The sequence below is a fragment of the Meriones unguiculatus genome, chromosome 21 (genome assembly GCF_030254825.1).
Source record: "Meriones unguiculatus strain TT.TT164.6M chromosome 21, Bangor_MerUng_6.1, whole genome shotgun sequence".
Classification (NCBI taxonomy): domain Eukaryota; kingdom Metazoa; phylum Chordata; class Mammalia; order Rodentia; family Muridae; genus Meriones; species Meriones unguiculatus.
Genome location: NC_083368.1, coordinates 33,410,686 through 33,437,728, shown reverse-complemented (window position 1 = coordinate 33,437,728; position 27,043 = coordinate 33,410,686). Strand labels below are relative to the sequence as shown.

General features: G+C 40.8%; 1 protein-coding gene across 1 annotated transcript; it reads left to right on the top strand.

Moving 5' to 3' along the window:
* The first annotated feature begins 2,483 nt into the window (after window positions 1–2,483).
* Fam133b (family with sequence similarity 133 member B) lies at window positions 2,484–25,676 on the top strand. Its single transcript, XM_021653228.2, has 11 exons — window positions 2,484–2,613; window positions 10,268–10,365; window positions 13,400–13,478; window positions 14,191–14,265; window positions 14,369–14,401; window positions 14,813–14,875; window positions 15,337–15,429; window positions 16,691–16,741; window positions 19,281–19,367; window positions 21,379–21,426; window positions 24,120–25,676. The coding sequence occupies exons 1-11, from the start codon at window positions 2,590–2,592 to the stop codon at window positions 24,204–24,206; spliced, it is 738 nt and encodes a 245-aa protein (XP_021508903.1). The 5' UTR covers window positions 2,484–2,589; the 3' UTR covers window positions 24,207–25,676.
* The last annotated feature ends 1,367 nt before the right edge of the window (window positions 25,677–27,043 follow it).

The following is a 27,043-nucleotide window of genomic DNA, read 5'->3' as shown; positions in this document are numbered from 1 at the left end:
GATGCTTATCCCCAACACCAACCTAAAAATCTAGGCATGTTTATAACTCCAGTGCTGCCTTCAAAGGGCAAGGCAGGGACAAGAAGATCCTCAGAGGTCACTGGGCAGCCAGTCAAGCTGAACCTGTAGGTTTCAAGTTCCATATGAAATCCTGTCTCAAAAAAAAAAAAAAAATAAGGTGGAGTGGAATAGAGGAAAACATCCAATGTCAACTTCTGGCTTTGACACACAAGCACACAGGTATATACATACAAACACATACAACACGAGCACAGACCCATTTATGTTAAGTTCTACTAAAAGCAGAACTATAGCAACAGAAAACAGACTACTAATCTCCGCAGACTGGGAGGCAGGGAAGGAAGTTACCTGTGTAAAAGCACAGGGGAGCACTTAGAGAAACAGAAGTCTTTCGTCGCTTGATTGTGACCATGGTTACATGAACATATAGTTTCCAAAATTCAAACTACATTATGAGGTGGGAAACGTTGTATGTAAAATTGCCACGATAAAAACTGATTCTTAATGAACTTAAAGATGTCTTGTGGCTTTCATAGCTAGTGAGTCACATCAACAAGGATGGAACATGAAGAAAATTATAGCAAAGCCATAACCCGTCGGCTCAGCTGATGCCCCTCATGGGTATGGAAAATTGTTCCTCCTGACTCACTTCTGGGTAACTTCCCCTGCCTCTCGCCATTACAGGAATCAACCTGGGATTTACAAAAGACAAGCTACAAGCTAATTAAATAAAATGAAAGTCTGCCTGGTTTTCGATGACACACTTCTTTAAGCATACATCTTTTATGAGATATCAGACAGAGAGAAATATGATGACCAGGAGCACAGATGATCATGCTGGTGGGTCATTGTTTGAACTCTGCGGAGGCAAAGTTGCAACAACAAGCTACCAGGAGGCAGGCGTGGGTCCCTAAGGAGAAGCAGCAGAGTAGTCCCGGAAGGAAGAGAGTCTGTGAAAGATAAACATATTTCTGTCGACCTCTTGACTCACTAATATTATGAGGAACTCATCAGTGGAAGTTTGTGAAGAATTTTCAGAAAATTTCTAGAATACACATACACACACACACACACACACACACACACACACACACAAGGCGGTGGGTGGTACCGAGCTTGGGAGATGGCTCAGTTGGTAAAATGCTTGCATTTTACTTGTATCTTATGCTTGCATCATAAGGAGGAGGACTAGGGTTCAATCCAGACTTGTATGCATAAGGCTCAGGAAAAGGCTAAAGGACTTTCTTCCATGTGATGAAAGTCCCATCTTGCTGTTTTCCAAAAATCCAGAAAGGATTCTGATCAACTTGAAACTACCTCCTTGTGCTCTCGTGTTGAGATGGGAGTGAGCATGACGTGTTAGTCTCCAGAGTCTGGACCACCTCTCTTGACTTTTTGGTATAGTCCAGACAATGCCAAAGCACCAAAGCAATAAAGTCTAACCTGGGTGTGTTTTTTACCCCTGAGGACCTTATAAACACGCTCCTTGAAGGTAAGGATTGTGTCTTAACTATGTTTTACTTGCCCCAGCCTCATTTTTCTTTTTAATTTTATGACATTTTTTGTTGTTGTTGTTGTTGTTGTTAGAAGTTTGCCTGCATGTATGTATGCGCACTGTGTGTTCCTGGTGCCCACAGAGGTCAGAAGAGGGCATGGAATACTCAGGAACTGGAATTATGGGTGTTTCTGAACCACCATGTGGATACCTGGAGCCAACCGAAAGCCCTCTGCAAGAACAGCAAATAAGAGTTATGCAAAGTAGGGCTGGAGAGATGGCTCAGTAGTTAAGAACTGCTCTTCAAGAGGACTTGGGTTCAATTCCCAGCACCCACATAGCAGTTCACAACTGTCCGTAATTCCAAGATCTGACACCCTCACACAGATATACATACAGGCAAAACACCATTATAAAAATTACGCAAAGTAGGTGATTAAAAAAAGGGGGGGGGGGCGGTGCTTTAATCCCAGCACATGGGAGACAGAGGAAAGCTATCTCTATGAGTTCAAGGCCAGCTTGGTCCAGCCTGATCTACAGAGCGAGTTCCAGGACAGCCAAGGCTGCACAGAGGAACCCTGTCTCAAAAACCCGAAAGAAATGACTACACAGGTGATGAACGAATAAAGCTTAGCGTTCACGTTCCTCAAGCAGGTCTCTCGCAGCAAGCTCTCCCCCACCAGGTGAAGCAGGTGATGGACACCGTAGGACCCGTCTGTGCTGGCCCTCGCTTTATTTTCAACACGTGTACCTGGGCAGGCACAGCAAGAGCTGTAGCAGTCATGCTTTCCCCTAGAATGAGTACTTGGGCGCGCACAAAAGCCCCGGCCAGACGGCAGGGTCCAGAGTGTGTCCGCCGGCCCTTCCTTCTGCAGCTCCTGGGAACCGCCGGCGGTTGCTAGCGCCGCTCTGCCCTCCGCACCGTCAGGGGGCGCTGTGGCGTGCGCGGTGTCCTGATTGGCGGGGCGCCGCTCTCTGGGCGGGGCATAGAGGCGCTCGGAGGACCTGCGGCGGGTTCGCTTCGGCGTCTCCTCGGGCCTGCTTGTCTGTTCCCGCGCGTCCAGCCAGCCACCATGGGGAAGCGAGACAACCGCGTGGTGAGTGCTCGGCGGGGGGGAGAAGCCGAGGAACGAGGCGGGGCCGGGCGGGCGGGCGGCCGGCGAGCGAGCGAGGCCGTCGTCCGTCGCGGCGGGGCCGGCGGGTCGCGTCGCTCCCGCGGCCCTGAGCCCCGGCGCCGGGCGGCGCGCGTGCGCCTTGCTCGCCCTCGGCGCCCTCGGCCGGCGGGCTCGGCGGGCCCCGGGGCCGGTCGCCCCGCCGCGGTGAGCGCCGCGAGCGTGCGGCCGGAGTCGGCGCTGCCTGTGCGGGGAGGCCGAGGCCCGGGGCGCCGTGCAGGCCGGCCGCGGGGGTGAGGGTGCAGCGGGGAGGCCGCGGGGGGTGCTCCCGACGGCCGGGCCCTCGGAAGTTAGTTTCCACCTGTGCGAGGGGGCGGGGGCCCTTGGGCGCCTGGGTCCCAGCTTGACCACAAAGGCCGCTGCTCGAGGGGAGCTGAAGAGCAGCCGTGGGAAGGATAGTGGCGTTCACACCCCCACCCCCGCCTTGAAAACGTCCGTTTTGGTTCCGTAATGGGAAGCTCGGGGGTCGCGAACCTTGTTTACACGGTTCAGGAGCGCTCCTTCCTCCGGCCTTCGAGAAGGGGCCGCGCGTTGTCTGGACCATAGACCCGAGTGGAAATGGTCGCGTTGCTTGGGCATCCTGAGTTCGACGTACTAGCGTGCTTGGGCCCTTTCAATGTCCTTTCGGGCTTAGAAGTCATCCCACTTGCGTCCGGGAGGTTTTTCAATTTTTGTTTGTGTAGTTAACGGCGCTTTCGTGGTTTTAAAGGTTGTAGGGTTACTTACGGACGTTATAGTTTCCTACAGAAACCCACACTATTCCGCTTTAGTGGAAAATTTTCAGTCCCACATCCCTAAGGCATTTGCAAAGCATATGAAATTAACTTAGTTTACTGGAGCGTTTTAACAACTCTGCCATGTTGTTGTCTTAGCACAGGATGTGCTGGTAGTTGTTTTTTTTTTTTTTTTTCTGTACTTCAAAAAAAAAAAAACATTAAAAGTTGGGAGGTGTAAGATATCAAATGGGGTCTCTAATGCGTAGAGGACAGGGCAAGGCTGCTTAAACTGTGGCCAGAACTTGTGTCATTTGACATGTGGTGTACCTCGTGGATCTATATTTTTTTCCTCCTGAAGGCTCACTTTTTAACAGCACTTCAAAACCGCAGATTTCCCATACATTTCACGGTCCCATACATGTACAGCATTCCCCCACGCCACCCCCGTAGAGGGACAGGTGAACTTGTGGGTTTGTTGTTTATGTTTCAGGAATCCCATGATCAGCATTGTATGTCTTTGGACAGATGATATGTGTCAACCATTATGATGCATTGTTAGTACCTTGAAAGTCCCTGCTGTAGTCGCTCCTGTCACTTCAACCCACCACAATCACTGGTTTTCTTACTAGCTCCATGGTTTTGCCAGGACTTGGTGTTGAGTGTCTGCCTCTGAAAATGCTAGCTGGTGTGTGTTAGGTTGTTTGTTGCTGTTCTCTAGAGATTGTCTCAGAGGCAGTCCAATTCTTTTTCTTACATTGATGATGCCCTTATGGTTTTAAAGATGATAGGATTACAGATGAAAGAGCAACCACCAAAACAAAACAAAACCAAAAACTTGCACGCCTCCAGGGTAAGAGCACTTGTTGCTCTCTTCTTGTTCCTCTCACTCCTTTCCCTCCCTCCCTCCCTCCCTCCCTCCCTCCCTCCCTCCCTCCCTCCCTCCCTTCCTTCCTTCCTTCCTTCCTTCCTTCCTGTTTGGTGACAGGGTCTCTGAGTGTGTCCCTGACTGACCAGAAACATAGTAGATGAGGCTGACCAGTACCCGCCTCCACCTCTTTTTAGAGTGCTGGAGTTAAAAGCCTGAGCCAGGCCTGGTACTGCTGCACTTTCTGAGGACTGAAGTTCCATTCCCAGCACCTACATCAGGCTATCCATAGCCCTCTAACCCTAGCTCCAGAGGATCCAATGCCACCCTCTGATGTCCATGAGAACCCATAGGGACACACACACAACAAACATTAAAAGCAAAACAAAAACACAACTTTAGATCTCATGTTGAATCGTTTTGGTTTTGGTTTTATTATTTATTTTGTGTGTATGTGTGCACATGTGCCACAGAAAGCTTGTAAAGGCCAGCAAACAACTTTCCAGGATTTTTCTTCCTCCATCATGTAAATTGCCAGGATCAAACTCAGGCCATCAGGCTTAGGTATAAAAGTGTTTTTGTTCATTGAGCCATCTCACCCTCCTGAACAATAATTATTATTTTGTTTTGTTGTGGAGTGTGTTTGTTTGGGAAGCTGTAGTTACAGCCATTAAAACTGCACTTTGGTGAGCCATCTCTCCAGCCTTCCTTAGAGCTTTGGGAATCACAGAACAGTTGAATAGGAGGGACAGAGTTCCTGTGTGTGCATGAGAGAGAGTTTCTTGTCTGCATTCCTATAGTATAGTCACATATACTATGAATGAATGACTTAAAAGTCAGAGAATTTGGTTTTCGAGTTTTTTTGTATGCATGCGTGTACTAGGAGACAACTTTCCAGAGCCAGTCCTCTCTGTCCACCCTGTGGGTCCCAGAGAATGAACTCAGGCCTTCAGGCTTGGAAGCATATGCCTTTACTTACTGAGCCGCCTCCTCAGCCAAGGTCGCAGTATTTAAAATGATCAGGTTGGGTGAGGACCCAGGTTTGCTTCCCAGGATCCACATGGCAGCTCACAACCTGTCCATAACTCCAGTTCCAGGGCATTTTAAGCCTTCTTCTGACTTCCATTGGCACTAGGCATCAGAAGCCAAAAGAGGGTATAGTATTCCCTTTCTGTAATGCCCATTCCTGGGAAAGCTGCCATGAAGTTTTGGGAACTGAACTTAGGTCTTCTGCAAGAGAAGCAGGTGCTTCTTGGGGTTGATCTGGCACTATGTGCAGTCAGATCCTAAATTCTGGGCCCCAAGCTCTCTTTGCAGCCCAGATGAGTGCATTTTCCCATACACCAAACAATGTTAACTTTGCTCCTCGTTTATCTCTGATTAATAAAGATTTATTAATCTCTGGTTAATAAAGGCTGGATAGCCTGTAACTGGGCAGAGGAGAGGTCGGCAGGGCTTCCATTCCAAGCTTGGGGTCTCAGGAAGGGACCTTGAGTCTGGAGAAGGAGAGGAAGGAGAGGAGAAGAGGAAGGAGAGAAAGGTTGTGGCCTGATGAAGCAGATTCAGCCCAGACAGGATGAATACAGGCAAGTAACTTGGGGCATGTGGCTGGGAAGTAGCCAGACTAACCTAGAAAATTAGTATAAATAGTGCTTAAGCTTGTTAAAAAAATCAATAGGTCTCTGTCTTATTTGGGAGCTAGCTGGGTTTAAAAAGGCCCTCTAGATTTAATAAATTTTCAGCAAGGAATGCTCTTACCTGCTAAGCTGTCTCCCCAGCCCTTAGTATTTCTTTTATCAAGGTAGTGAATTACTTCACTTAATCTTCAGCATATAAAGTGGTGAAGGTGGTGGGCTGGAGAAATGGCTCAGCAGTTAAGTGTATAAACTGCTCTAGAAGAGGACCAGAATTTGGTTTCCAGCACCCACATCAGGTGATCCACAACCAGCTCTAACTCTGGCTCCGAAAGGTATAGCACTGTCCGACTCTGGCCTCTTCAGGCTTTTGCACTCAGCTCTCTCTCCGACTCTGGCCTCTTCAGGCTTTTGCACCTGAGTGCGCATATCCTTAAACATCTCTCTCTCTCTCTCTCTCTCTCTCTCTCACACACACACACACACACAATCAAAAATAACAAAAATAAATGTTTACAAAAATAAGATAGTTGAGGGAAATGTCTGTTTTGGTGTACATGCATTTATTTTTGTTGTTGTTGGTATGTGTAAAAATGCTGTTTGTTTGCAACTGATTTTGATTTTTACTTCAGAATCTTGGACATCTTTCCAAATCACAAAAACTGTAGATCTACTTAATTTTTTCAGTGACTACATAATATTTTATTTAAGAGACATAATTCAGTATATTTCATGAATCCTAATTTGATGGTGGCCTGGGTGTTTTTAGTTTTTTTCTGCTGTGGTAATATAGTTGGGATGATTCTTTTCTACAGTTATACTCTTTAGAAATAAATTTTAAAGTTTTAAACTTAAAATGTTTTACCATTAGGTACTACAAAAATGATTGCCGTTAATAGTATTTGGTGCTCTTGAAGAGAACCTGGGCTTAGCCCCAGCACCCATAACTCAGACACGTGTAGCTCCAGTTCCAAGGGTCTGATGCCTTTTCTGGCCTTCAAGGACACCTTTACAGTTGGTACACAGACAAGCAGGCACATACGTACACATAAATTTAAAAAGTAATGACATGAAAAATACATGTATATATGATACTGTTTTATGTGTTGAATTTAGTTTGTGTGATTGAATTGGCAGCATTGTTTGGTGAATTAACAATTTTATTATTTGAGAGTATATGCTTAGATAGAAATATGTTCTGGGGATAGGGAGATTTAAGAAAGTGCTTGCCATGCAAACCTGAGGACCTGAGTTCAATCCCCTAGAACCCTTGCAAAAAGCCAAGCACAGAGGTGTGCATCTTTAATCTCAGCATGGGGGAGGCCGAGACAGGAGGCTCTCTGGGGCTTGCTAGCCAGCCAGGGTATTTAATTCTTGAGCTCCAGGTTCAGTGAGAGACCCAAGCTCAAAAAATAAGGTGGAGAGCAGTTGAGGAAGACACCCCATGTCACCCTCTGGTTAAACATAACAGGCACAGAATGTTTCTGTATTTTGTACTGCATTTGATACATATTTCTTGCCTTGATTTCTCTAAATATTCCTAATATTAGGAACTTCTAACATTCTGTCCTGCTTGTAAGAAACTTATGCCAGAGATTTATGGTTCTTCCCAAGCAATTAGGCAGTGTTATTTTGGTGGAAGTAATTCTCATGTGCTTGTCAGTGGTAGCTTTATATTATTTACTCTGCCAGAGAAATCTGGAAGTGTATCACATGTGTTACATAGGTGGGAATGTTGGTCATTTTTACAAGTTTTGATAAAGTGCACCATATGTTAAGTAACAAGAGAAAGGCCCTGAAATCAACTTCAAGTTAATTATCTTTAGCTTAAGTTCTTATCATTTAGATAGAGAGGAAAAAGGTAGAATTTTATAAGCATTTATCAATTTGAATTAAACTTTGAAAAACTGAATATGAAGATCAAGAGGTCGAGGCATGGTGGTACATGGCTGTAATCAAAGGCTGAAGCAAGGTGTGGAGAGTTCCAGAACCAGCCTACAGCTACTTAGGGAAAACATGTCTCAAAACAGATTTTATGCCATAGCAAATTTTAGTGAATCAACATCTTTGCCAGAAACCATCACTAAACAAAGAAACCTTTGCTTTACTTTGTCTCAGTGTTTTTGAGGGGGAATAAAAGGTCTCCGAAATGTTCATCCTACTATAGTAACTAAAATAATAGAGCATCGTTTTTTTGATTCTTTTACACATACATACATACATACATACATACATACATGCATCATATAGGATATAGCTGAGTTGATAAGAGTGCTTGCCTAGCATTTACAGATCCCTGAATGTGATCCCCCAGCACCATGTAAAATTAGGTGTCCATGCCTGTGATCTTTGCATTCAGAAAGTAGAGATGGACAGGATCAGCTCGGGTCCTGAGTCATCTCCCTGTAATGGAGCACATTTTGTTTTTTATATAAACATACACTCAGATATTTCATTCTACTGCCTTTGTGTTAAGCATTTCAGTTGGTGTGAAAACAAAACAGTGAAAGCTGGCATGTTTTACATACCGTAAAATTTACTTTTTGAAAAAATTTTATCTATTTATTTATTTTTTTGTTTATTTATTTTGAGGTGACATGACCAATGGCTTTGGCTGGCCTGGAACTTGATATTGTATACCAGGCTAGCCTTGAACTCACAGAGATCCTCCTGCTTCTTTCTGAGTGCTGGGATTAAAGGGGTGTTCAGGAACCTTAGCCATTTTAAAAGTATAGCTTCATGCCATGAGCTACATTCACAGTGCTGTAAGACCATTCGTCCACTTCCAGAACTTTCATAATCCCAAGTCAGCTGTGTCCAGTGAAACAGTATCTCTAGCTGGTAAGCTCAGTACCTTCTTCTGTCTATGGATTTGCTTCCTACAGATCCTCCCAGAGGAGGAACTGAAGCGGTCCTGTTGTGTTTCTCTTACCTCACTTAGACCCATCCAGATGCGGTATTAGAATTTGATTTTTTAGAAGTGTGGGGTATGTTTGTTTATCTGTCCTCCATCAGTAGATGTTAGTTTTGTTCTGCCCTTGGACTGTTGTGAATACTGCTGCTGTGAACACTAGTGTTCCATTAGAGTCTGCATTTGTTTGGGTATATGTAGCACCTAGACATGGAATTGTAGGTTCATGTGCTGATTCTATGTGTAACTTTTTGAGGAACAATCAAATTATTTTCTATAGCAGCAATTCAGTTTTATACTCCCACCAACAGTGCACAAAAGGTCCCAATTTCTTCCCATTTGTAACATCTTGTGATTTTTCTGGTTCTCTGATAATAGCCTTCCTAGTGATACTGACCATCCTTTCATATGGCCATTGACAGTATATCTTTGAAGAAATATCTACTTTAAGTCCTTTGCTCAATTTTAAATTTGATGATTAGGTGTTTCGTTATTGAGTTATATGACTTTTTATATTCCCTGGGCATTATTCTCTTATTCAATATATGGTTTCCCCTCTGCAAATTGTCTTTTTTTTTTTTTTTTTTTTTAATAATGTCCTATCTTGCACATTTTAAACAATTTTGTGAGGCTGGAGAAATGGCTCAGTTGTTAAGAGCACTGGCTGCTCTTCTAGAGGGCCTGGGTTTGATCCCCAGTACCCACACAGTAACTGAAAAACATTTTAAACTCCATTTCTAGAGGATACAGTGCCCTTTTCTGACCTCCAGTGTACTGTATGTTCACAGACAGAGATGCAGGCAGAACATCTTTTACACGTAAAGTAAATTTTAAAAGTTATTTTGGATTTTGTTTTGAGGTAAAATCTTATGTAGCTAGCTGCTCCTTATCCGGCTTCTAGCTCCTAAGTGCTATAGACTCACAAGGTGTGCCACCATGATTAGCCACATTTTGTGAAGTCCTTGTTTTTGTTGTTGATTATTTGCAATTTCATTTTGATGTTATTTTGGTAATAAAATGACATCTGTATGTCATAATACTTCCTGGAATGGGTGAATGAATAGTAAGTTAGAGTTAGATTATTTTACTTTCTTTGAAAATGAGTTTCTTAATTTATCAGTGAGCATAGTATGATCACCCTCACTGAGTTATTGGGTTTTAGAAAAAGTTACCCTAAAGGCTTCAATAGGTGGGAGGCGTCATTATTTTATCAAATCTCTGGTAAAACAACAGCATTGTGTGACGGAATAACTACTTACCTCACAAACATTCAAAGCTTTGTGGAAGATTCCACTGGTTTTGTAATAAGTTGATTAGGTAGGTTGTTATGCCTAGTTGGATATAGTATTCATTTATAATAATGCTACTACATATAAGGGTTTTGTTGGGTTTTTTTTTTTGTGTGTGTGTGTGTGTGTGGTTATTTTAACAGAATTACTGTTCTTTCCTCAAGGCCTATATGAATCCAATAGCGATGGCTCGATCAAGGGGTCCAATCCAGTCTTCAGGGCCAACTATCCAGGATTATCTGAATCGACCAAGGCCTACCTGGTATTTCTCAATTACATGTTCATAAGTTTATTCTTGCTACTTTTATTGATTGTTGAGTAATTGCCAGATAACAAGTGATTTTTACTGATTTTTGAGAATTTCATACATGAGTGTTGTATTTATATCATTTCCATTCCTCCTACTTTCTCCTCCAGGTCTCCCTGTTTTCCCTTCCTACTCCCCCTCAAATATAAGACTTCTTTAATATTGTTACACACACGTGCCCTATTAAATTGAAGTCATTTTGTATTGCTCATATGTACGTGTTTTTAAGGTTGGTCTCTTGGGATTAGATGACCTTTCAAAAAGTTCATCCCTAAAGAAAAGTGACTGTACTGATTTTTCTCCCCCATGCCCAGCATACCTGTAGTATCTTCATCCATGTTGGCTTGTCACCTGGTGTTGTCATTATGCAGATCTTATTTAGGCAACTCTATTATTGGAATTTCGGGGGTAAAGCTTCCCAGTCAAGTCTAGAAGGCACTAATTCTCAGTGGGCTTCCTGGTCCTCTTTCTCTTAAAATCTTTCTGCCACTCTTCTATAATTTTCCTGAGCTTTAAGTGTATAGGTTGCATTGTAGTTTGGGGTGGGTACCTGTGGTCACTGACCCTCTCTGTTCTGACCAGTGGGGTCTTTGCAGTAGTACCCATCTGTTGCAGAGAAGGAACGCTTCTCTGTTGAGGGTGGGGGCTGCTCTTATCTGTGTATAAGGGCCCATACTTAAAATGCAGTTAGAAGTGTTAGGAAGAGAGCTGTAATAGGTTCCCCTCCAGTAGGCCCTCCTACGTGGGCCTTAAGTCCAATCAGATAGCTGTGGGCTCCATGTAAAGGTGCCGCTCTTGGACCCGTGGGGATACGCCTCTGATCATTGTTGTTCATGGGCTTTTCCACTGCCTTTCTCCCTTAGCAGCTTGCGTACCACTTTCAGACACTATGAGAGCCAGTCCTCAGAAAGGAGATTCCCAGGTCAGTCCCAGCTGGATTTCTCCAAGTCTCATGTCCAAAGTGTGGTCAGTTTTTGGGTCTTACTTTCAAGTTTTGGGAGGAAACCAAAGGCAGAGGCAGTAGCCATATTGTTTTGGAAGACCAATCCACTGCCCCGCCCCCCAATACACACACTCATGCCTGGCACTCGAATTTTCATAATATAATGTGTACTCCTTCAGGTAGCAAGCATTATCACCCTGTATAGCACACCTCCCTTTTTTAATTATGTTGCTTGTTTCCTTGATTCTTTGTTTTGGGTTTTCTTTGTGTGGGGTTTCAATGAATATTGATCCTCTATCTAAAATATAGCTGGCAAAGAGTCTTCGTGAGCTTCCTTTGCTATACAGAGGTCACTTTTGTTGGTTGTTGGCCTTAATTCCTGGGCAAATGGATTTCTGTTCACAAAGTGCCTTCCTTTCTGTTCCTATGTGTTGTAAAGCACTGCCTATTTTTCTTCTAGCAGTTTTAGCCTTTCTGGTTGAGGTCCATCTAGAGAAGATTTTTGATCAGGGCAATATATGTGGATCTAATTTCATTCTTCTACTTGTAGACATCCATGATAATGAGTGAGTTTTAAATTAACATTTATCATGTGCTTTGTTTTGAATATATGATTCACATGCATAAACAAAATAACCATTTGAGAAGCTGGCGCAGCTAAAGCACTTTGAGGGAACCTTTTCCTGCTTCTCTTCCCTGGCCTGTAAAGTGTCTTGCTTAACCTTGAGAGCTCTGTGCTGTTTAAAATCAGCAGTGTGAATGACTGTCCTTCATGAGACTCACTTGGATATGAGGTAGGACTAACAGGAATACTGAGCAGTGGTGTTCAGCTCATCATCTGATTCAGGAGAGTCAGAAAAACTGTAGGAGTAGCTCTTTTTTTGTAAACAGATGGTCACAGTTACAGGCACTGTTATTTAATATTCCATCCCTTTTTGTTACTACATCCTGCAGTGACATATCACCAGCTGCAGGGTACATAACCATAGATTCAAGCAACTGTAGTTGACGCTCGTCATTTGTCATAGGGAATCCTTTCAGCTCATTGTCCACCTTGTACAGTGTGGTTAAGTATTGTTCTTAACCACTGCAGCATACCAGAAATACCCCAAAATAAAAGGTTATTTGAGCTTTAAAATGTTAAGAGAGGATGGAATTTAAAGTAAAATGCTCAAGCAAGCATTCCCTCCCCCCCCCCCGCCGTCAGAAGCCTTTAAAAAACAACTCATAGATTAATTCTTAAGAGCATTCATAGGAGTCTTGTCAAATAATCTTGCTTGTATCAACATTAATGGCAATAAAAGGATGTCAGGTACTGTTGAAAAGGGGAGTGGTAGGAGGCCAGGCTTTCAAGGATCTTTCTAACAGAATCACACAAGGCACACTTAATTCCTCTAGCAAGGAATTATGACAATGGAGATGGGACATTGCCAGCCCAGAAGGCTCGTTAGACGTTTGGTACCCAGGGTTTTTATTATTGGTTAATCAGCCTCTGTTGTCACATTCTCAAATTCCACATTCCTGGAAATAGAGCAGATATTCAGCCTAAACTGTACTGTATCTTCACACATGCAGAGTCTAGGCAGGTTAGCTGCTCTTGGTGAGGGAATGGGAAGGCTTTTCCAGAGCTCAGCTCCCAGATGCCACCTTAGGCCAGTGCTCCAAGAAGGCAGGCTGCATTGAGCCTTCTGCGTGCATGTTAGGCTTACTAGCAGATTGTAACACTGACAGCTTGTGACCTGAAGAGGTGTCTTTCTTTGAACTTGAGTAAGGCTATAAAGTGAAATACCTGTCATTTATTGAGTTATCATGAGATTCACTCAAAATAATACTTAAGCAATCTGGATTTAGATGAGGAATGATTAGTATTACCCAGTGGGCTTTATTATGATTATGTATATGGTTGTGAACAAAGAAATTTGAACTATCAATATGAAAGGGAGTCTTGGTATATTTAAATGTTATTTACAAAAATTTTGTTGTCTTGTTTTTATCCATCCACTTAAATTGTAACGCTTGACATTTTATTTATTCTGTTTTTTAAAGGGAGGAGGTAAAGGAACAGCTAGAAAAGAAAAAGAAAGGTTCCAAGGCTTTGGCCGAATTTGAAGAAAAAATGAATGAGGTTTGTAATAGCATTTCTTAAAAAAATAGACTAATCTTTTCTAGTAAATGAAATCTGTCTTCATTCTTTCACTTTAATAAATCAAGACTTTGAGCATTGCACTTTAGTCATTAAGGGGATTCTGTATTTTATAAATATTACTGTTAAATATTAAAAGGCAGGTTCGCGAGTAAGTGAATGCCTTCTTATAAAAATAAGAGAAGGACTCAGTAAAGGCACTTGTCTTGAAAGCCTGGTGACCTGAGTTTCATCTTCAGAACCAACATAAACATGGAAGGAAAGAACCAATTCCACGAAGCTGTCTCTGACCAACAGACATACACCACAGCATACATACACCACATACACCTCATTTCTACCACTGTAGTCAGTTTTTTCTATTTCTTGTTGGGTTTTTTGTTTGTTTGTTTGTTTGTTTTTTTAAAATTAGCTTTATTTTAAGTCCTGGTGTGGTTGCACGCGTCTTTAATCTCAGCATTTGAAAAGTGGAGGCAGGTGGATATCTGAGTTTGAGGGTAGCCTGGTCTGCAAAACAAGTTCCAGGACAGGGCTACACAGAAAAACACCTCTGACAAAAACATATGTACAAGTGAAGATAACTAAATCTTTTGTTTGAAAAAGGAAGCTGAGATAAGTGAGTGTTAATTAAAAAAAAAAAATTGGAAAGGGCTCAGTAACTTCTAGTGTTCTAATGGTGTCTCGTTTTTTGCAGAATTGGAAGAAAGAACTAGAAAAACATAGAGAGAAATTATTAAGTGGAAATGAGAGCTCATCCAAAAAAAGACAGGTAACACCACTTTCAGTTTATCATTGGATTTTATAATGATGTGTTAATAAAGTCATTTGAAAACCACATCCACTTATTCAGGTTTGTGTTTCTTTCTATTTAGAGAAAGAAAAAAGAAAAGAAGAAATCTGGTAGGGTGAGCAAAAGTTTTCTATTTTCTAAATGTTAAGAGGCTATTTAACAAAAAAAAGTAAGAATGATTGATTTTTCTGTGTATGCGAAAGCTCACTTAGACTGTAGATGGCATCAAATAGCCCAAAGGTCCCTTGGCTGTGATGGGCGGTGATGTTCTCTTCGTGCATGAAGAGAACATACCCTAGTAATATCTCTTGCTACTACAAAGGACGATTGTTGATTGTTGAGCATATGTTGTCACTTTGTTGAGCTTTGGGGGAGGGAGATGACTTTTACATTTTAGTTTCTAAATCTTATGAATATGGCATCTGTTTCTTAGACACTAGATTGATTTCACTAAGTGCTTGAGAGACTTAATAAAGAAACCAATTCCTGCATCTCACAAGCTTTAATTGTTTTGTGCTTGGTCAAGTATTCATCTTCTTCTTCATCGAGCTCTGATTCTTCCAGCAGTTCTTCAGATTCTGAAGATGAGGTAAGATATGCAGTGATGATTCGTAAAGTAATTGGTACATACTTGAATGTCAAGGGGACTTCTGTGGAATTGCTACTACAAATGTTGACTTTCTGATTTTAATTAATTCTTCATAACTTAGAGTACCCATATGAATAAATGAGATGATAAGATGTTTAAATATTAGTGTATATATATATTTTAAGTTCGTTTTGTTCATTTACAATAATACACTTTTTTTTTTTGAAAAATCGAGTGCTTTTGACTCATTGCTTAAAATTATAAAATATAATTCAGATAATGTGGCTCTTGGAATAGAAAAGCAGTATATTACTTACATTATAAATATTCATTGAGGAAAATATGTTTACAAGCTGGGCCTTTTATTATGTTCTGGTCATTAGTATGTTTATAATATTAGTTAAATGGATAAATTACATTCTGAAACATAAAGCAAATGCTTCTAAAAATGTTTTGTATAGGATAAAAAACAAACAAAAAGGAGGAAGAAAAAGAAGAGCCGTTGCCATAAGTCTCCTGAGAGCTCAGTATCAGACTCCGATTCAGACAGCAAGGTGAGACTCAGCACTGAATTGCCAAGAACACACACACTTCATTTTTTGTCCATTCTTCCTGTCTGGCATCACTCCAGTTAGAAGGAGCACATTTGGTTTTTTTACTTGGAGGTTCTGCACTGGTTGGTTGATGCATTTAATATTGTACAGGAAACATTTTTTTAAATTCCCAAGTACTTTTATATAAATGTTTCTATGTTTATAGATCTCATGATACTGTTTCTTTCGTTTAAAAAAAAAAAAGCATTGGAAGTTGAGCTTTTAATAGATAGCCCAGTGCTTTTTTTTTTTTTTTAACCTAAATTTGTTCTGTACTAACTAGAAATAGAACTAAAAATGTCAAGTACAATTGACTTTCAAATTTTGGTGAACATTCTTTTTAAAAGTGTGAAATTTTTTTTTAAAAAACTTGGTTCCAGTGACCAGGACTGTACTCAGTGGTAGACAGCATGAAGTGCTGGCACCTCTCACTTAATTAATTAGACTTATTTATTACCTTTGGATTGTAGAAAACATGCTTGGCATTCATGAGCGAGATCCTGGGTTCAATCTCAAGCACCAAAAAAGAGAGGATTGATTCCTAGGTTCCAACTCCAAAGTCTGGTTAGGATCAGAAGTAGTCTGTATTTTTGACAAATGCCTACACGGTTCTGATGAGGGAACCAGGGAACGCTGGGGCTCCTGTTGAGGATTGTAAAGGAGCGCCACTCGCTCTGGGAAGATTGATTCTGTAGAATTATTTGGTGACTCTTGGTTACCTCTGTCTTTAAGGCAGAAGTCCCATATGACCATGGTAGCCAGTGTTCATGGAATACCTGCTGTGTGGTGGCTCCTGTGTAGGCCCTTGATGGTTAATGCATTTAATCCTTTCAGCAAGCGTGTCAAATACTTGTTTGTAATACTAGGTTATTAGCTAGAACTAAAGGGGTAACAGAATTCTTGATGAGACAGTAGGGTCAGATTGGTGGATGGCAGAGAACCACCAAAGGCAAAGACGGTTGCATAAAGAAACCCTTATTTTAAAATAAACCTCATGGGTATTGTTTCAAGGGTACATTGGTGTTATTCAGTGAGAAAGGAAAAAGGCCTGTTGTCTTATATGCAGATACACATAAAATACTTTTTCTTTTCAGAATAAAATGCTGATATTGATGTAAACGTTTATTAGTCATGAATAAATAATTTTGAGGGAGGGCTACACTTACAGTATCTTTTACATTTAAAAGTTATATTACATATTTTCATGTGTATATTTGTTTAGGATGGTTCAAAAAAGAAAAAGAAGTCAAAGGATGTGACTGAAAGAGAAAAGGTAACTTTTTATATTGCCTGTCATACAGCGCTTGAATGACGTAAGAAATTATACTAATTCAGTTTTTAAAATATGAATTCCATTTATGAGATGAGGGCTCACTGTATTGCCTAGGCAGGCCTCAAATTTGTGGTATCTTCCTGAGCAGCTGGGGCTGTGATCCCCACTATAACTTCCCTGTTATTAATGCTAATTGATGAATATTAACAGGTAGAAGTAGAAAACGCCCAAAGGATGTCATTTGATTTGATATTCCTGATATTCAAAATTATTATAAAATAATGGTTTCTTTCATGTTTAAAAAAAAGTGCTTCAAAGTATCACATACAGAATCTCTATGTACATACAGACACACATACTGTGAACTGCTAGAATTAGTAAATGGTCTACATTTGCTCCTTACTGTTGCATTTTAAAGTCACCACTCCTTTAGAGGCAGTGATTCTAGAATCTATATTTGTGCTCCTTAGCCACATTCGCATATAAGTATATATGTATTCATAGTAACAGATAGCATTGTGTTTTTCAGAATAGTGTCACACGTTCTTTTGCTTACAATATTCCATTTATTTACTTCTGTCTATGGGGCATCTGGATTATTTTCACTTTTTAAGATTTACAGATTATTTCTATATCTGTCTGTTTGCATGAGTTTGTATGCACCGTTATGTATGCAGTGTGTTCCTGTGGAGGCCAGCAGAAGATACAGGCCTGGAACTAGAGTTAGAGGTGGTTTTGAGTTGCCTGTTATGGGTGATGGCATTTGAACCTGGGTCCCTTGCATGAGCAGTAAATGCCCCTAACCACTAAGCAGTCTCCACAGCTGCCAGTTATTTATAGATTTTAGCAATACAAACTGCCACGATGCATATTTCTTTCTTAACTTTAAAGAATTATCTATTTTTATGTGTTTAAGTGTTTTGCTTGTAGATACACATATACACCACACACATGCCTGGTGCCCAAGACAGCCAGAAGAGGGCATCAGATACTGCATAACTGGTGTTGGAGGCAGTTGTAAGCCACTATGTAGGTGCTGCAAATAGAACCTGAGACTTCCACATCTCTCTTGTTCTGTATACACTGGATATTTCTAACCTTTTTTCTCCTGTGAGCAGTTCTTAGTTTTCTGATGCTTTTCTAGGCTCCCAGAATGTGGATACATTTAATTTGTCTACAGTTTGTTCATAAAATGTTATCAGTTTACATTTCTCAACAATTGGCTGTACTAGGTGTTTGCATAATTTGTGATTCTTAAAATGTTTGCTGAATGTTCCTAAGTATATTATAAAAAATCAGAATGTGTATATACACATGCATATGTGCACGATTTGGGGAAATGATGGTGTGCACTGTGGCCTATGTGTAGATCAGAAAACAGCTTTGTGAAAACAGCTTTGGGTTCTCCCCTTCTACCTTGATGAGAGTTTCTGGTGGTCTTTACTGAGCCATCTTGCCATCCTAGAGTTAAGTATAAATGTAGAAGTTGGAGAGATGGCTTAGCAATTAGGCATGTTTCCCTCTCTTCCATAGGACCTGGGTTCCGAGTTTGGTTCACAGCACCCACACTGGGTGGCTTACAAACACCTCTACTCCAGCTCCAGGGGATCTGACCCTCTTTTGGCCTCCATGGATACCTGCACGCGTGTTTGCGCGCGCGCGCACACACACACACACACTGCATACACTCAAATCTTTCAAAATATAATACTCTAAATATACGAATGTTATTGTACAGACATCCTTTTAAACGTAGCAGGTAATCACCCACTGATTTTCTTTTCTGGTGCAACCCTGAGTAGGAACAAAAGGATTAAAATACAAAGGACCTAAATCTTCTAGCACTTTAATTTCCTATGACCTTAATATTGTATCTGTTAATTTAAGGAAATGAAAATGTTACAGCTAACTCAGTGGTTCTCAACCTTCTAATGCTGCAATCCTTTAATATAGTTCATCCTGTTGTGGTGACCCCAATCATAAAATTATTTTTGTTGCTACGTCTTAATTGTAATTTTGCTACTGTTATAAATCATAATGTAAACACCTGTGTTTCTGATGGTCTCAGGTGACCCCTGCTGAAAGGCTTATTTGATCCCTAAAGGACCTGCAACCCATAGGTTAAGAACTGCTTCTCTAAGTGGAGATGCAGTTACTTGAATTTATTAAATGAAAGTTTTGTTTTAGTGGGAATTAAAAACTGAAATCCTGGTAAATGTCATCATTTTCAGAAATTTCTAATTGAGACCTGGGTGATTTATATGATGAGAAGAATTATTAAGTGTAGCTTAGACGCAGAGATGTGGGGCTGTGCTCGGCGAAAGAAGCCTGTGGTGCACACCTGAGAGCCTGAGGAGGATCCTTGAGGACCCACAAGGTGCAGAAGAGAACGGATTTTTCAGAGTTACCCGCTGGGGCTGCCCATGTACACATGTGCGTGCCTGCACAGCATAAACTTTCCGGGCTGGAAGTGAAACCTGAGGCTTCCTTGGCAGAGGATTCTGTCTTCACCTCAGTGCACATGTATTTGTTTTTGTAGGACACTAAAGGACTCAGCAAGAAGAGAAAGATGCATGAAGATAAACCACTGTCATCTGAGTCCTTGTCAGAGTCGGACTATGAAGAGGTGAGTAGAGGAAGCAAAGTAGTGCTTTTCAGAGTGAGCTGTACATTTCTGTTTTTTCAGGAGATGACTGTATGACTCGTTTTGATATTTAACCATGTTTTGGTATGCCTTTCCAATGTCATATTTTTAATATGTTTTCATTCTGGTTACATGAAGGAGGCTATATACAATGCAGCAAACTGAAATCCATGCTTAGTTAAAGTAAGAAGGATCACGTGTGCATTTCATCTTTTGTTTTAAACTTACTATGTGGGTGCTGTCAATGCAGCTAGATTCCTGAGCCGCCTTAGACATCTACCTTGCCTGGCTGTCTCTGTCTACTCTGTTCCTCAGATTCCTGCTCTTTCATATTCATATTTTCCTTGTTTGTTTGTACCAGTCTCTTTTTACACTTCAGAGTTTTTGGTCTGTGATAATGGCCCTCAGACCTGTCATGCATGCCACCCCATCTTATAGCTGCATTTTTATACTCTTTGAAGTGAAACTCAAAGAGTATAAAATAAAGCTGATATAAACTGGTTACATTAATTTTTTTTATATTACTGCCCCCTAATGGAAGAAATTAAAGTAAACACCAGTGTGTAATCCGATGAAATTGTGTTTGAATATGTAAGTGCTTGAGTATGATAGCCTTAGGAGATAAAATGTTCATGTCAGGCTACAGTGGTACCACACGGGTGGCCTTTAGAAATCCTTGCCATCAGTGTGCTAGACAAAATCTAGACGAACTCAGGAGAACTGCCATCCAACTGCAAACAATGTCTAATGTTTATGTCTGTTTCTTTTTAAAAAATTAATTTTTTATTATATATGCGTGCTCTATCTGCATGTACACCTGCTTGCCAGAAGAGGGCATCAGATCCCAGTATATATATAGACTTGATCTGTCTCTCAGCTCCAGCCTGTTGTCTGTTAGATGGTAAATTGTGAGCCACCTTGTGGTTGTTGGGAATTGAACTCCGACCTCTGGAAGAGCAGTGCTCTTTTTTTTTTTCTTTTTTTTTTTTTTAACAATCTTTTATTTTTTTTATTGTATGTGCTTTGGTGTCAGGCCTGGAGTTAGGGACAGTTGTGAGCTGTCATGTGGGTGCTGGGGTTTGAACTCGGGTCCTTAGGAAGAGCAAACAGTGCTCTTAACCACTGAGCCATCTCTCTAGCCCCAGAGGAGTGCTCTTAATCACTAAGCTGTCTCTCCAGTCCAGTATGTCTGTTCCTTCCGTCTTTATTCCTCCTTAGATTGTCAGTGACATTTTTATGTGTTTTGTCCTGTATTCACTATGTAGTCATCTGACAGGTATGTCATAAAGCTAATAGCCAGTGTTGTATTTAGCACTTACCCAATTTAACAGGTATAGCTTCTATCTGTACTTAACGTTTAGCGCACATTTAACAACTTTGGACTTACTTTCAGTTCAGTGCACCATACGTTAAAAGATCAAAAGGAGAGATGCTCAGAGGTTAAGAGCACTGTCTGCTCTTTAGAGGTCCTGAGTTCAATTCCCAGCAACCACATGGTGGCTCACAACCATGTAAAATGACATGGTGCCCTCTGCTGGTGTGCAGGTGTACATGCAGACAGAATATCATATACATAAAAAATAAATAGATCTTAAAAGATCAAAAGGAAATATAGTCAGCACGATGATTGTTATCACAGGCTCTAACCCGCCACTCTATATGGAGTACAGTACATGTGTGACTTCAGTGTTTGGCTCTGTAGAGTATTGATAGTGATTAAGCTGAAGCTGGTGTGTGTTATGCTACAGTTCATGATAGCTTCCCACAGTTTGCACTGCTTGTTTTTGGTGCTGAAGGCAAAGCTTTTAGAGATAAGTAAAATCTATAAGTTTTTTTTTAATTTTGTCAATACATAACGAGTCATAAAAATTAATATTTTATAATCAAAATTTTTCTTAACATGAGTTGAACATATAAGGTATATTAGGTATAAGATTAAAATCACTAAGTACAAATTGTTTATCTTCTGTTCATAAAAATTTCAACTTTGTAGGTGCAAGCAAAAAAGAAGAAAAGCGGTGAAGAGCGAGAGAGAACAACAGCAAGTATCATAGGTTTTTATAGACAACAGCAAGCCCCCTGTTCTTTAATGTAACAGTTCATCTGGGACTGGGAAGAGTGTGTTCATCGCCTCTGCTTTCTGGAGAGGAGGAGAAAATCGAGTTGGCTTAGGAAGCTAAGCATATAGCCCCTAACCCCTTGCAGTACTTACTGTTAAAAATACAAGTTCATAGCTGGGTGGAATAGTGCACACCTTTAGTCCCAGCACTCAGGAGGCGGAGGCAGGTGGATCTCTGTGAGGTCAAGACCGACCTGGTCTACAAAGTGAGTTACACAATAGCCAGAGCTACATGGTGAGACCCTGTTGTGGGGGAAAAAAGGAAAGGCAATAGAAGTGCAAGGGACTGGTGAAATGACTGAGTGGTTCCAGGTGCTTGCAGCCAGCCTGAGCCTGGTTTCTAGGACACCAGTTATCCTCTGGCCTCCATGTGCACCGCAGTGCATATACAAGCACAAAGTAAATTCCAAAAAATCTGTATGCTTAAATATGCACATTACAGATAAGTGTTCCAACTTTTATTTGCCTTTCAGTTCTACTTCTTTTTGTATGCGTGTTTGTCTGAGTGATGTATGTGTATCCTGGAGTTCAGAAAAGCATAGACTCCCCTGTAGCTGTGATTTTCCTCTAGGTGCTGGGAACTAAATCCAGGTCCTCTACAGGAATGGCAAGTGCTCTTAACCACTGAGCCATCTCTCCAGCCTTTATTTAACTTTCTTAAGCTATGATAAAATAGATTGATTTCCCCAGTCCTATAAAAGCAATTATGTACAGGTCACCCAAACCTAGAATAATAAAAAAGGCTTCTCAAAATATTGGCTGCAATGAGAAATGAGCTGCAAGTGGCAATATGAATGGCTGATACAAATTACTATATTCTTATTAAAACAGCTCTGCCATTATGCAAATTGATAAGTGGGAAGAAAAAGAAGAGATTTAAGAGAATGGGGATGTAAGTGATAAATGATAAAAGAGCTAAAAAAGAAAATAGCTGATACTTTCAGAGAGTAACACCATATCTGTGAAGGAATGTGCAGGTCTTCTGTATAAGTGTAGGAAGTAGCCTTTGAAGGCACTTTCTTAAGGAGAGGTAAAACAAAAAGGAGAACATTCTCATTTGTAGGTTCAGGTTAACCATTTTCTAGAACTTCATAGCTCTTATTGTAAGGGCCTCTGAAACAGCGACTTCACTTGGATATGTGTGATTCTGAATCACATGTTTTGTGATGCAGTGACAGATACTGTTTTTCCGATTGAGAAAATAGTTTGGGTGGCTGTTTTGTGCTGTCTTAGATTGATTATTAGGCCAGTCTTTGTGCACTTCAGTACTGTTTGTTTGTTCTTAGTGCTCCATATTTGTTACCAGCATCTAGGCATGCTCTAGTGCTTAGAGGCCAGTAAAGTAGGAGATGGAGAAGTCTGTATGTGGAGAAAGCCCCCCATGGGTCTGTAGGTCTGATTTGGTGGTAGTGTGCTTGTTAATACGCACGCGGCTCTGGGTTCCACCTTTGGCACCACAGTAAAGAAGTGCTCAAATGTAAGCTTTTTGGCTTCCCTTTAAAATTACATTTAAGTACATGCTTTTAAAAAAAAGGTCAGCAGGACAGTGGTGGCTCATGCCTTTGAACCAGCACTAAGGAGGCAATGGCAGGCAGATCTGTAAATTTGAGGCCAGCCTGGTCTACAGAGTGAGTCCAGGACAGCCAAAGCTGCACAAAGGATCCCTGTCTCAACCAAAAAAAAAAAAACCCCTCTGGGGTCTGGATGTGCCTTGGCAATAGTGTGCTTCAGCTGTGCCCCCAATCAGGCAATCTGCAGGGTCTTCTGGAGCAGTAGCAGAAGAGAGGGAGCTCTGTCTTCCTTATTTGGGCTCTTTCCCCTGTGTACTACACTGGTAGCCTCTTTTGAAGTGTCTGTGTCTTGAGATCCTGCCTTTTGTAGTAAAAGCACTCAGAGGTACTAGAGCTCAGCAAGCTCCAGCCCCCTAATCCACTAAGAATTTGCCCAGGCAGCAATTTCCCTGTGAAAATAGGCATTTGGCTAGATGTGGTGATGTCTGTCTGTAATGCTAGCATCAGGAGTTCAGTTTCCTTGATGACAGCATATTCAAGGCCAGCCTGGGCTATATGAGACCCCATCTCAAAAATAAACAAAAAAACTTATGTTTTATTAAATAAACTATCCTCTGATGTGTATGTCAGTATTTTGTATTAATAAGTTGATATTAGTAACTAAAGTAGTGTTTCAATTTAAAAATATTAGATTAAATACTTGGATCCTCAAAAAGACTGATGTTTCAGTAAAGCAGTTTTATCTTGCTATATGTGACTTTGCTGTATTGGAGGTATTGGAACCATAGTTCCTTTTTCTTAGAAGCTATGTAACATGACATGTAGCAATTGATAGCATGATTCAGTTGAGTCTTTTCTCTAGACGTTTCTGTTGGGATCCAGTGATGTACCATTGACTAGAGAGTTTTCTCCTGTCTTTGAGTTTCAGCAAGAACTCTTAGCCCCATAGTTGTGGTTGTTGACGCTTTTCCAGAAAATTCTAACTGGTGTGCTTGCTTCTGCAGTTGTTTATAGTAAAGAGCTCAGATGTAGAAGTGCTGTTCTTAATTGGCATGTTTTTAAATGGACACAGTAGTAACGCCTGCCACGGAATTATTTTTACAGGACAAAGCCAAAAAGAAAAGGAAGCATAAGAAGCACAGCAAGAAGAAGAAAAAGAAGGCTGCAAGTTCAAGCTCAGACTCGCCATAGTGTCCAGGAAGACCAGGGTCCTTACAGAGTGCAATGTCGAAGGAGCTCTCAACTGTGAAGATTATGACATACTTAGTAATGTGCATGAATTCCCTTGTTTTTAGACTTGTCCTGGACTAGTCAGTAGCCACCTGGATTCCGCCGTGTGAAGGGCCATGATTGTTGCCTGCTGCTTGAACACCTTTTCCTCTTCCAGTACTTGCGGACTCTGGGAGATAGGACTTTGCAGTCATAGTAATGGTTAAGATATTTGGAATAAAGCTAATATTTTTTACTAGACATACTTAAGGATAAGTCAACAGAAACTGAATCTGGATCCATCTTTAAGATGTAGCCAGAAATAATGTGATGACTCTAGTAAAAATTTTCAAAGTGGGGATTACATTAATACTTCAAAATCCTTACTCTGTAGATAAGTATATTTTAATTTTTCCCATGTATACTTTGATTTACTTGGGGAAGGAACTTTTAAAGAGGGGGGTGGTTTGCTATCTCTTTAGCTACCAGAACAGCGTGCCTTTGATCTCACACATTCTACTTTTGTGGACACAGTAGCCATGCTTCCTGGGAGGTCAGAGCCGGGCACCGTCAGTCCTGCCTTGACTGAGGTTAATGACATCCTTAGACTTTGTTGTATGCTGCTTTGTATGAACCAGAGAGAGATACCCGGCCCTTTGCAGCATGAGAAAGCCCCCAAAGCTCTGGGATTTACCTCCACTTCAGTAATAACTGAATGTTGTTAGGGTTAGATTGTGTTACGTCATTTGAGTTAATTTTGACTACACTTTGGCTTTGGAGAGGGATTGTTTAGTTGACACTGGTATTTTCTGAGCTTGATAGCTGACACTTCTAAAGCGCATGTGTTACACAAGTTTTAACCAGTCAGGAGATTTTTATGTAGCCAGTGATAGCTACTTTATGTTTTGTATAAATTTTGTTTAGGCTGCAATGTTTAGCTTTTAACTCCTTATTCTTACTGTCTTAAGTTCATAACTATGTTTAATGACACACAAGATATTTAGCATGTAAAAAGCAGGACTTTTTTGTTTTTAACAGCTTCATATTGAAGCTGAGACTTACCACAAACAAGTTGAGTGGCAGGCCTGGTATGCTGTATCTTGTTACATAAAGCTATTGCCAGAATCTTAGTAAACACAATGTTTTAAAAGTTTGTTGTCTTTGTATATTAATAACAGATTGTGACATGTTAACTTATGTGAGATTACATTACTGCTCTGCCTGTGTCATGTTTTACTAGGATTTTGTGCCTCATATCTCTGCTAAATTATTAGGAATGTTCAAAGGAATTGATAAATCATTTTCATTTTACACTTTTATATAATCAGGTTATATGAAATATAATGATGTATACAATTTTGCCTGTTTCAGAGGGTGTGCTAATTATAGTGGAATATGCACAGAACATTTTGGCATGAAAAGAGGCTGAATAAATAGCTATTTTACTTAAAATAGCTGTGCTCTTATCTCCCTTTGGGCCACAGGTAGTTACAAAAGTTAGTGGTTATTACATCCTCAGTTTTGTTTTATTTTGTTTTTCTGAGACAAGGTTTCTCTGTGTAGCCCTGGCTGTCCTGGAACTTGTTCTGTAGAGCAGGCTGGCCTCGAACTCACAGAGAACTGCCTGCCTCTGCCTGTGTAGTGCTGGGATTGAAGGTATGCACCACCATTGTCCACAGGTTTTCAGTGATAAAAATCACACGTTTCTTGGGAGGTTTCTTGAATTTTCCTATTTAAAGGTGCGTAGCATTTCCTAATGTAAGGTATCAAAAAGTGTGAGGGACAGGTGATCCCCAAATGTACAAAGGCAGGTTATGGGCTTTTCTAAAGGATGACAGTCACATCCTGCCCTGCAAGAGGCAGCCTTTCGTTAGCTTCGAGAGGTCATTTAGCAAAATGTTGTGTCTTTTTCAGAGTGTGTTGGTTGCGTACCTTTCATGGTGTTTGGTGACCTTAGCAGTCTCCTTGATTGGCATAAAAGGGTATTTATAGGATGTTGCCCTTTACATTAATTCTGTGGTTATGATAATGTGTAAGTTAATAACATATCTTTCCTCCTCCACCACAACTTCCCTTTTTTCTACTTGGGCGATTTTACACCAGTTTCACAAACATGGCACATCATTTATAGAATGGCACTGTGATAACTGCCAGAAAGTGACGAATGTCTGTGTGGAAAGGCTGGGTTGAGTTGGTACCACTGCTCTCTTTTTTGGTCACTTTGGATCCCTTTGGTTGGTCTTAGGTGTTTTTAGTAACCTAAGACTCTAAATTTTATTTTATCCAAAATTCAAATTTGAGCTCTTCAGTCAAGATATTCTAAACCCTGATCCTTACTTTCCTGTCATTTTATATAAACAGTATAGTACAGGTATGTGAATTGCTCGTAGCTTTCACACAAGAAGTGTGCCATATTTCGATTTAAAACGACTGGCATTCTTTAGATGTATTTGTGAGGGGGATTTTGAGAAATCTTTCTTTCCCTTTTCAGTTTATCTCCTTTGTTTTAGAAGTTGCTTCATATTTTACTGAAAACTTGGAGGGACTGAGGGTATGTGCGCATCATACCCTCTGGGTAGATCATGAGATCGGGTGGAGCAAAACCACCACTCCCAAAAAAGAATAAGTGTCCTAAACTGTAGGCATGGTTTTAGTATTGCCTCACCTCTGTGAAGATCAACACAGACTAGAAACTAGGTTCTGTTCCTGCAAGGTCTCACAGCAGAGATGAAGTGGGAGAGTGGACATTTTAGCCAGCACAGCACAGTCACCATGTTTTCCTACACACCATTGGGTCAAAATTGAAAGCAAGAAAATGG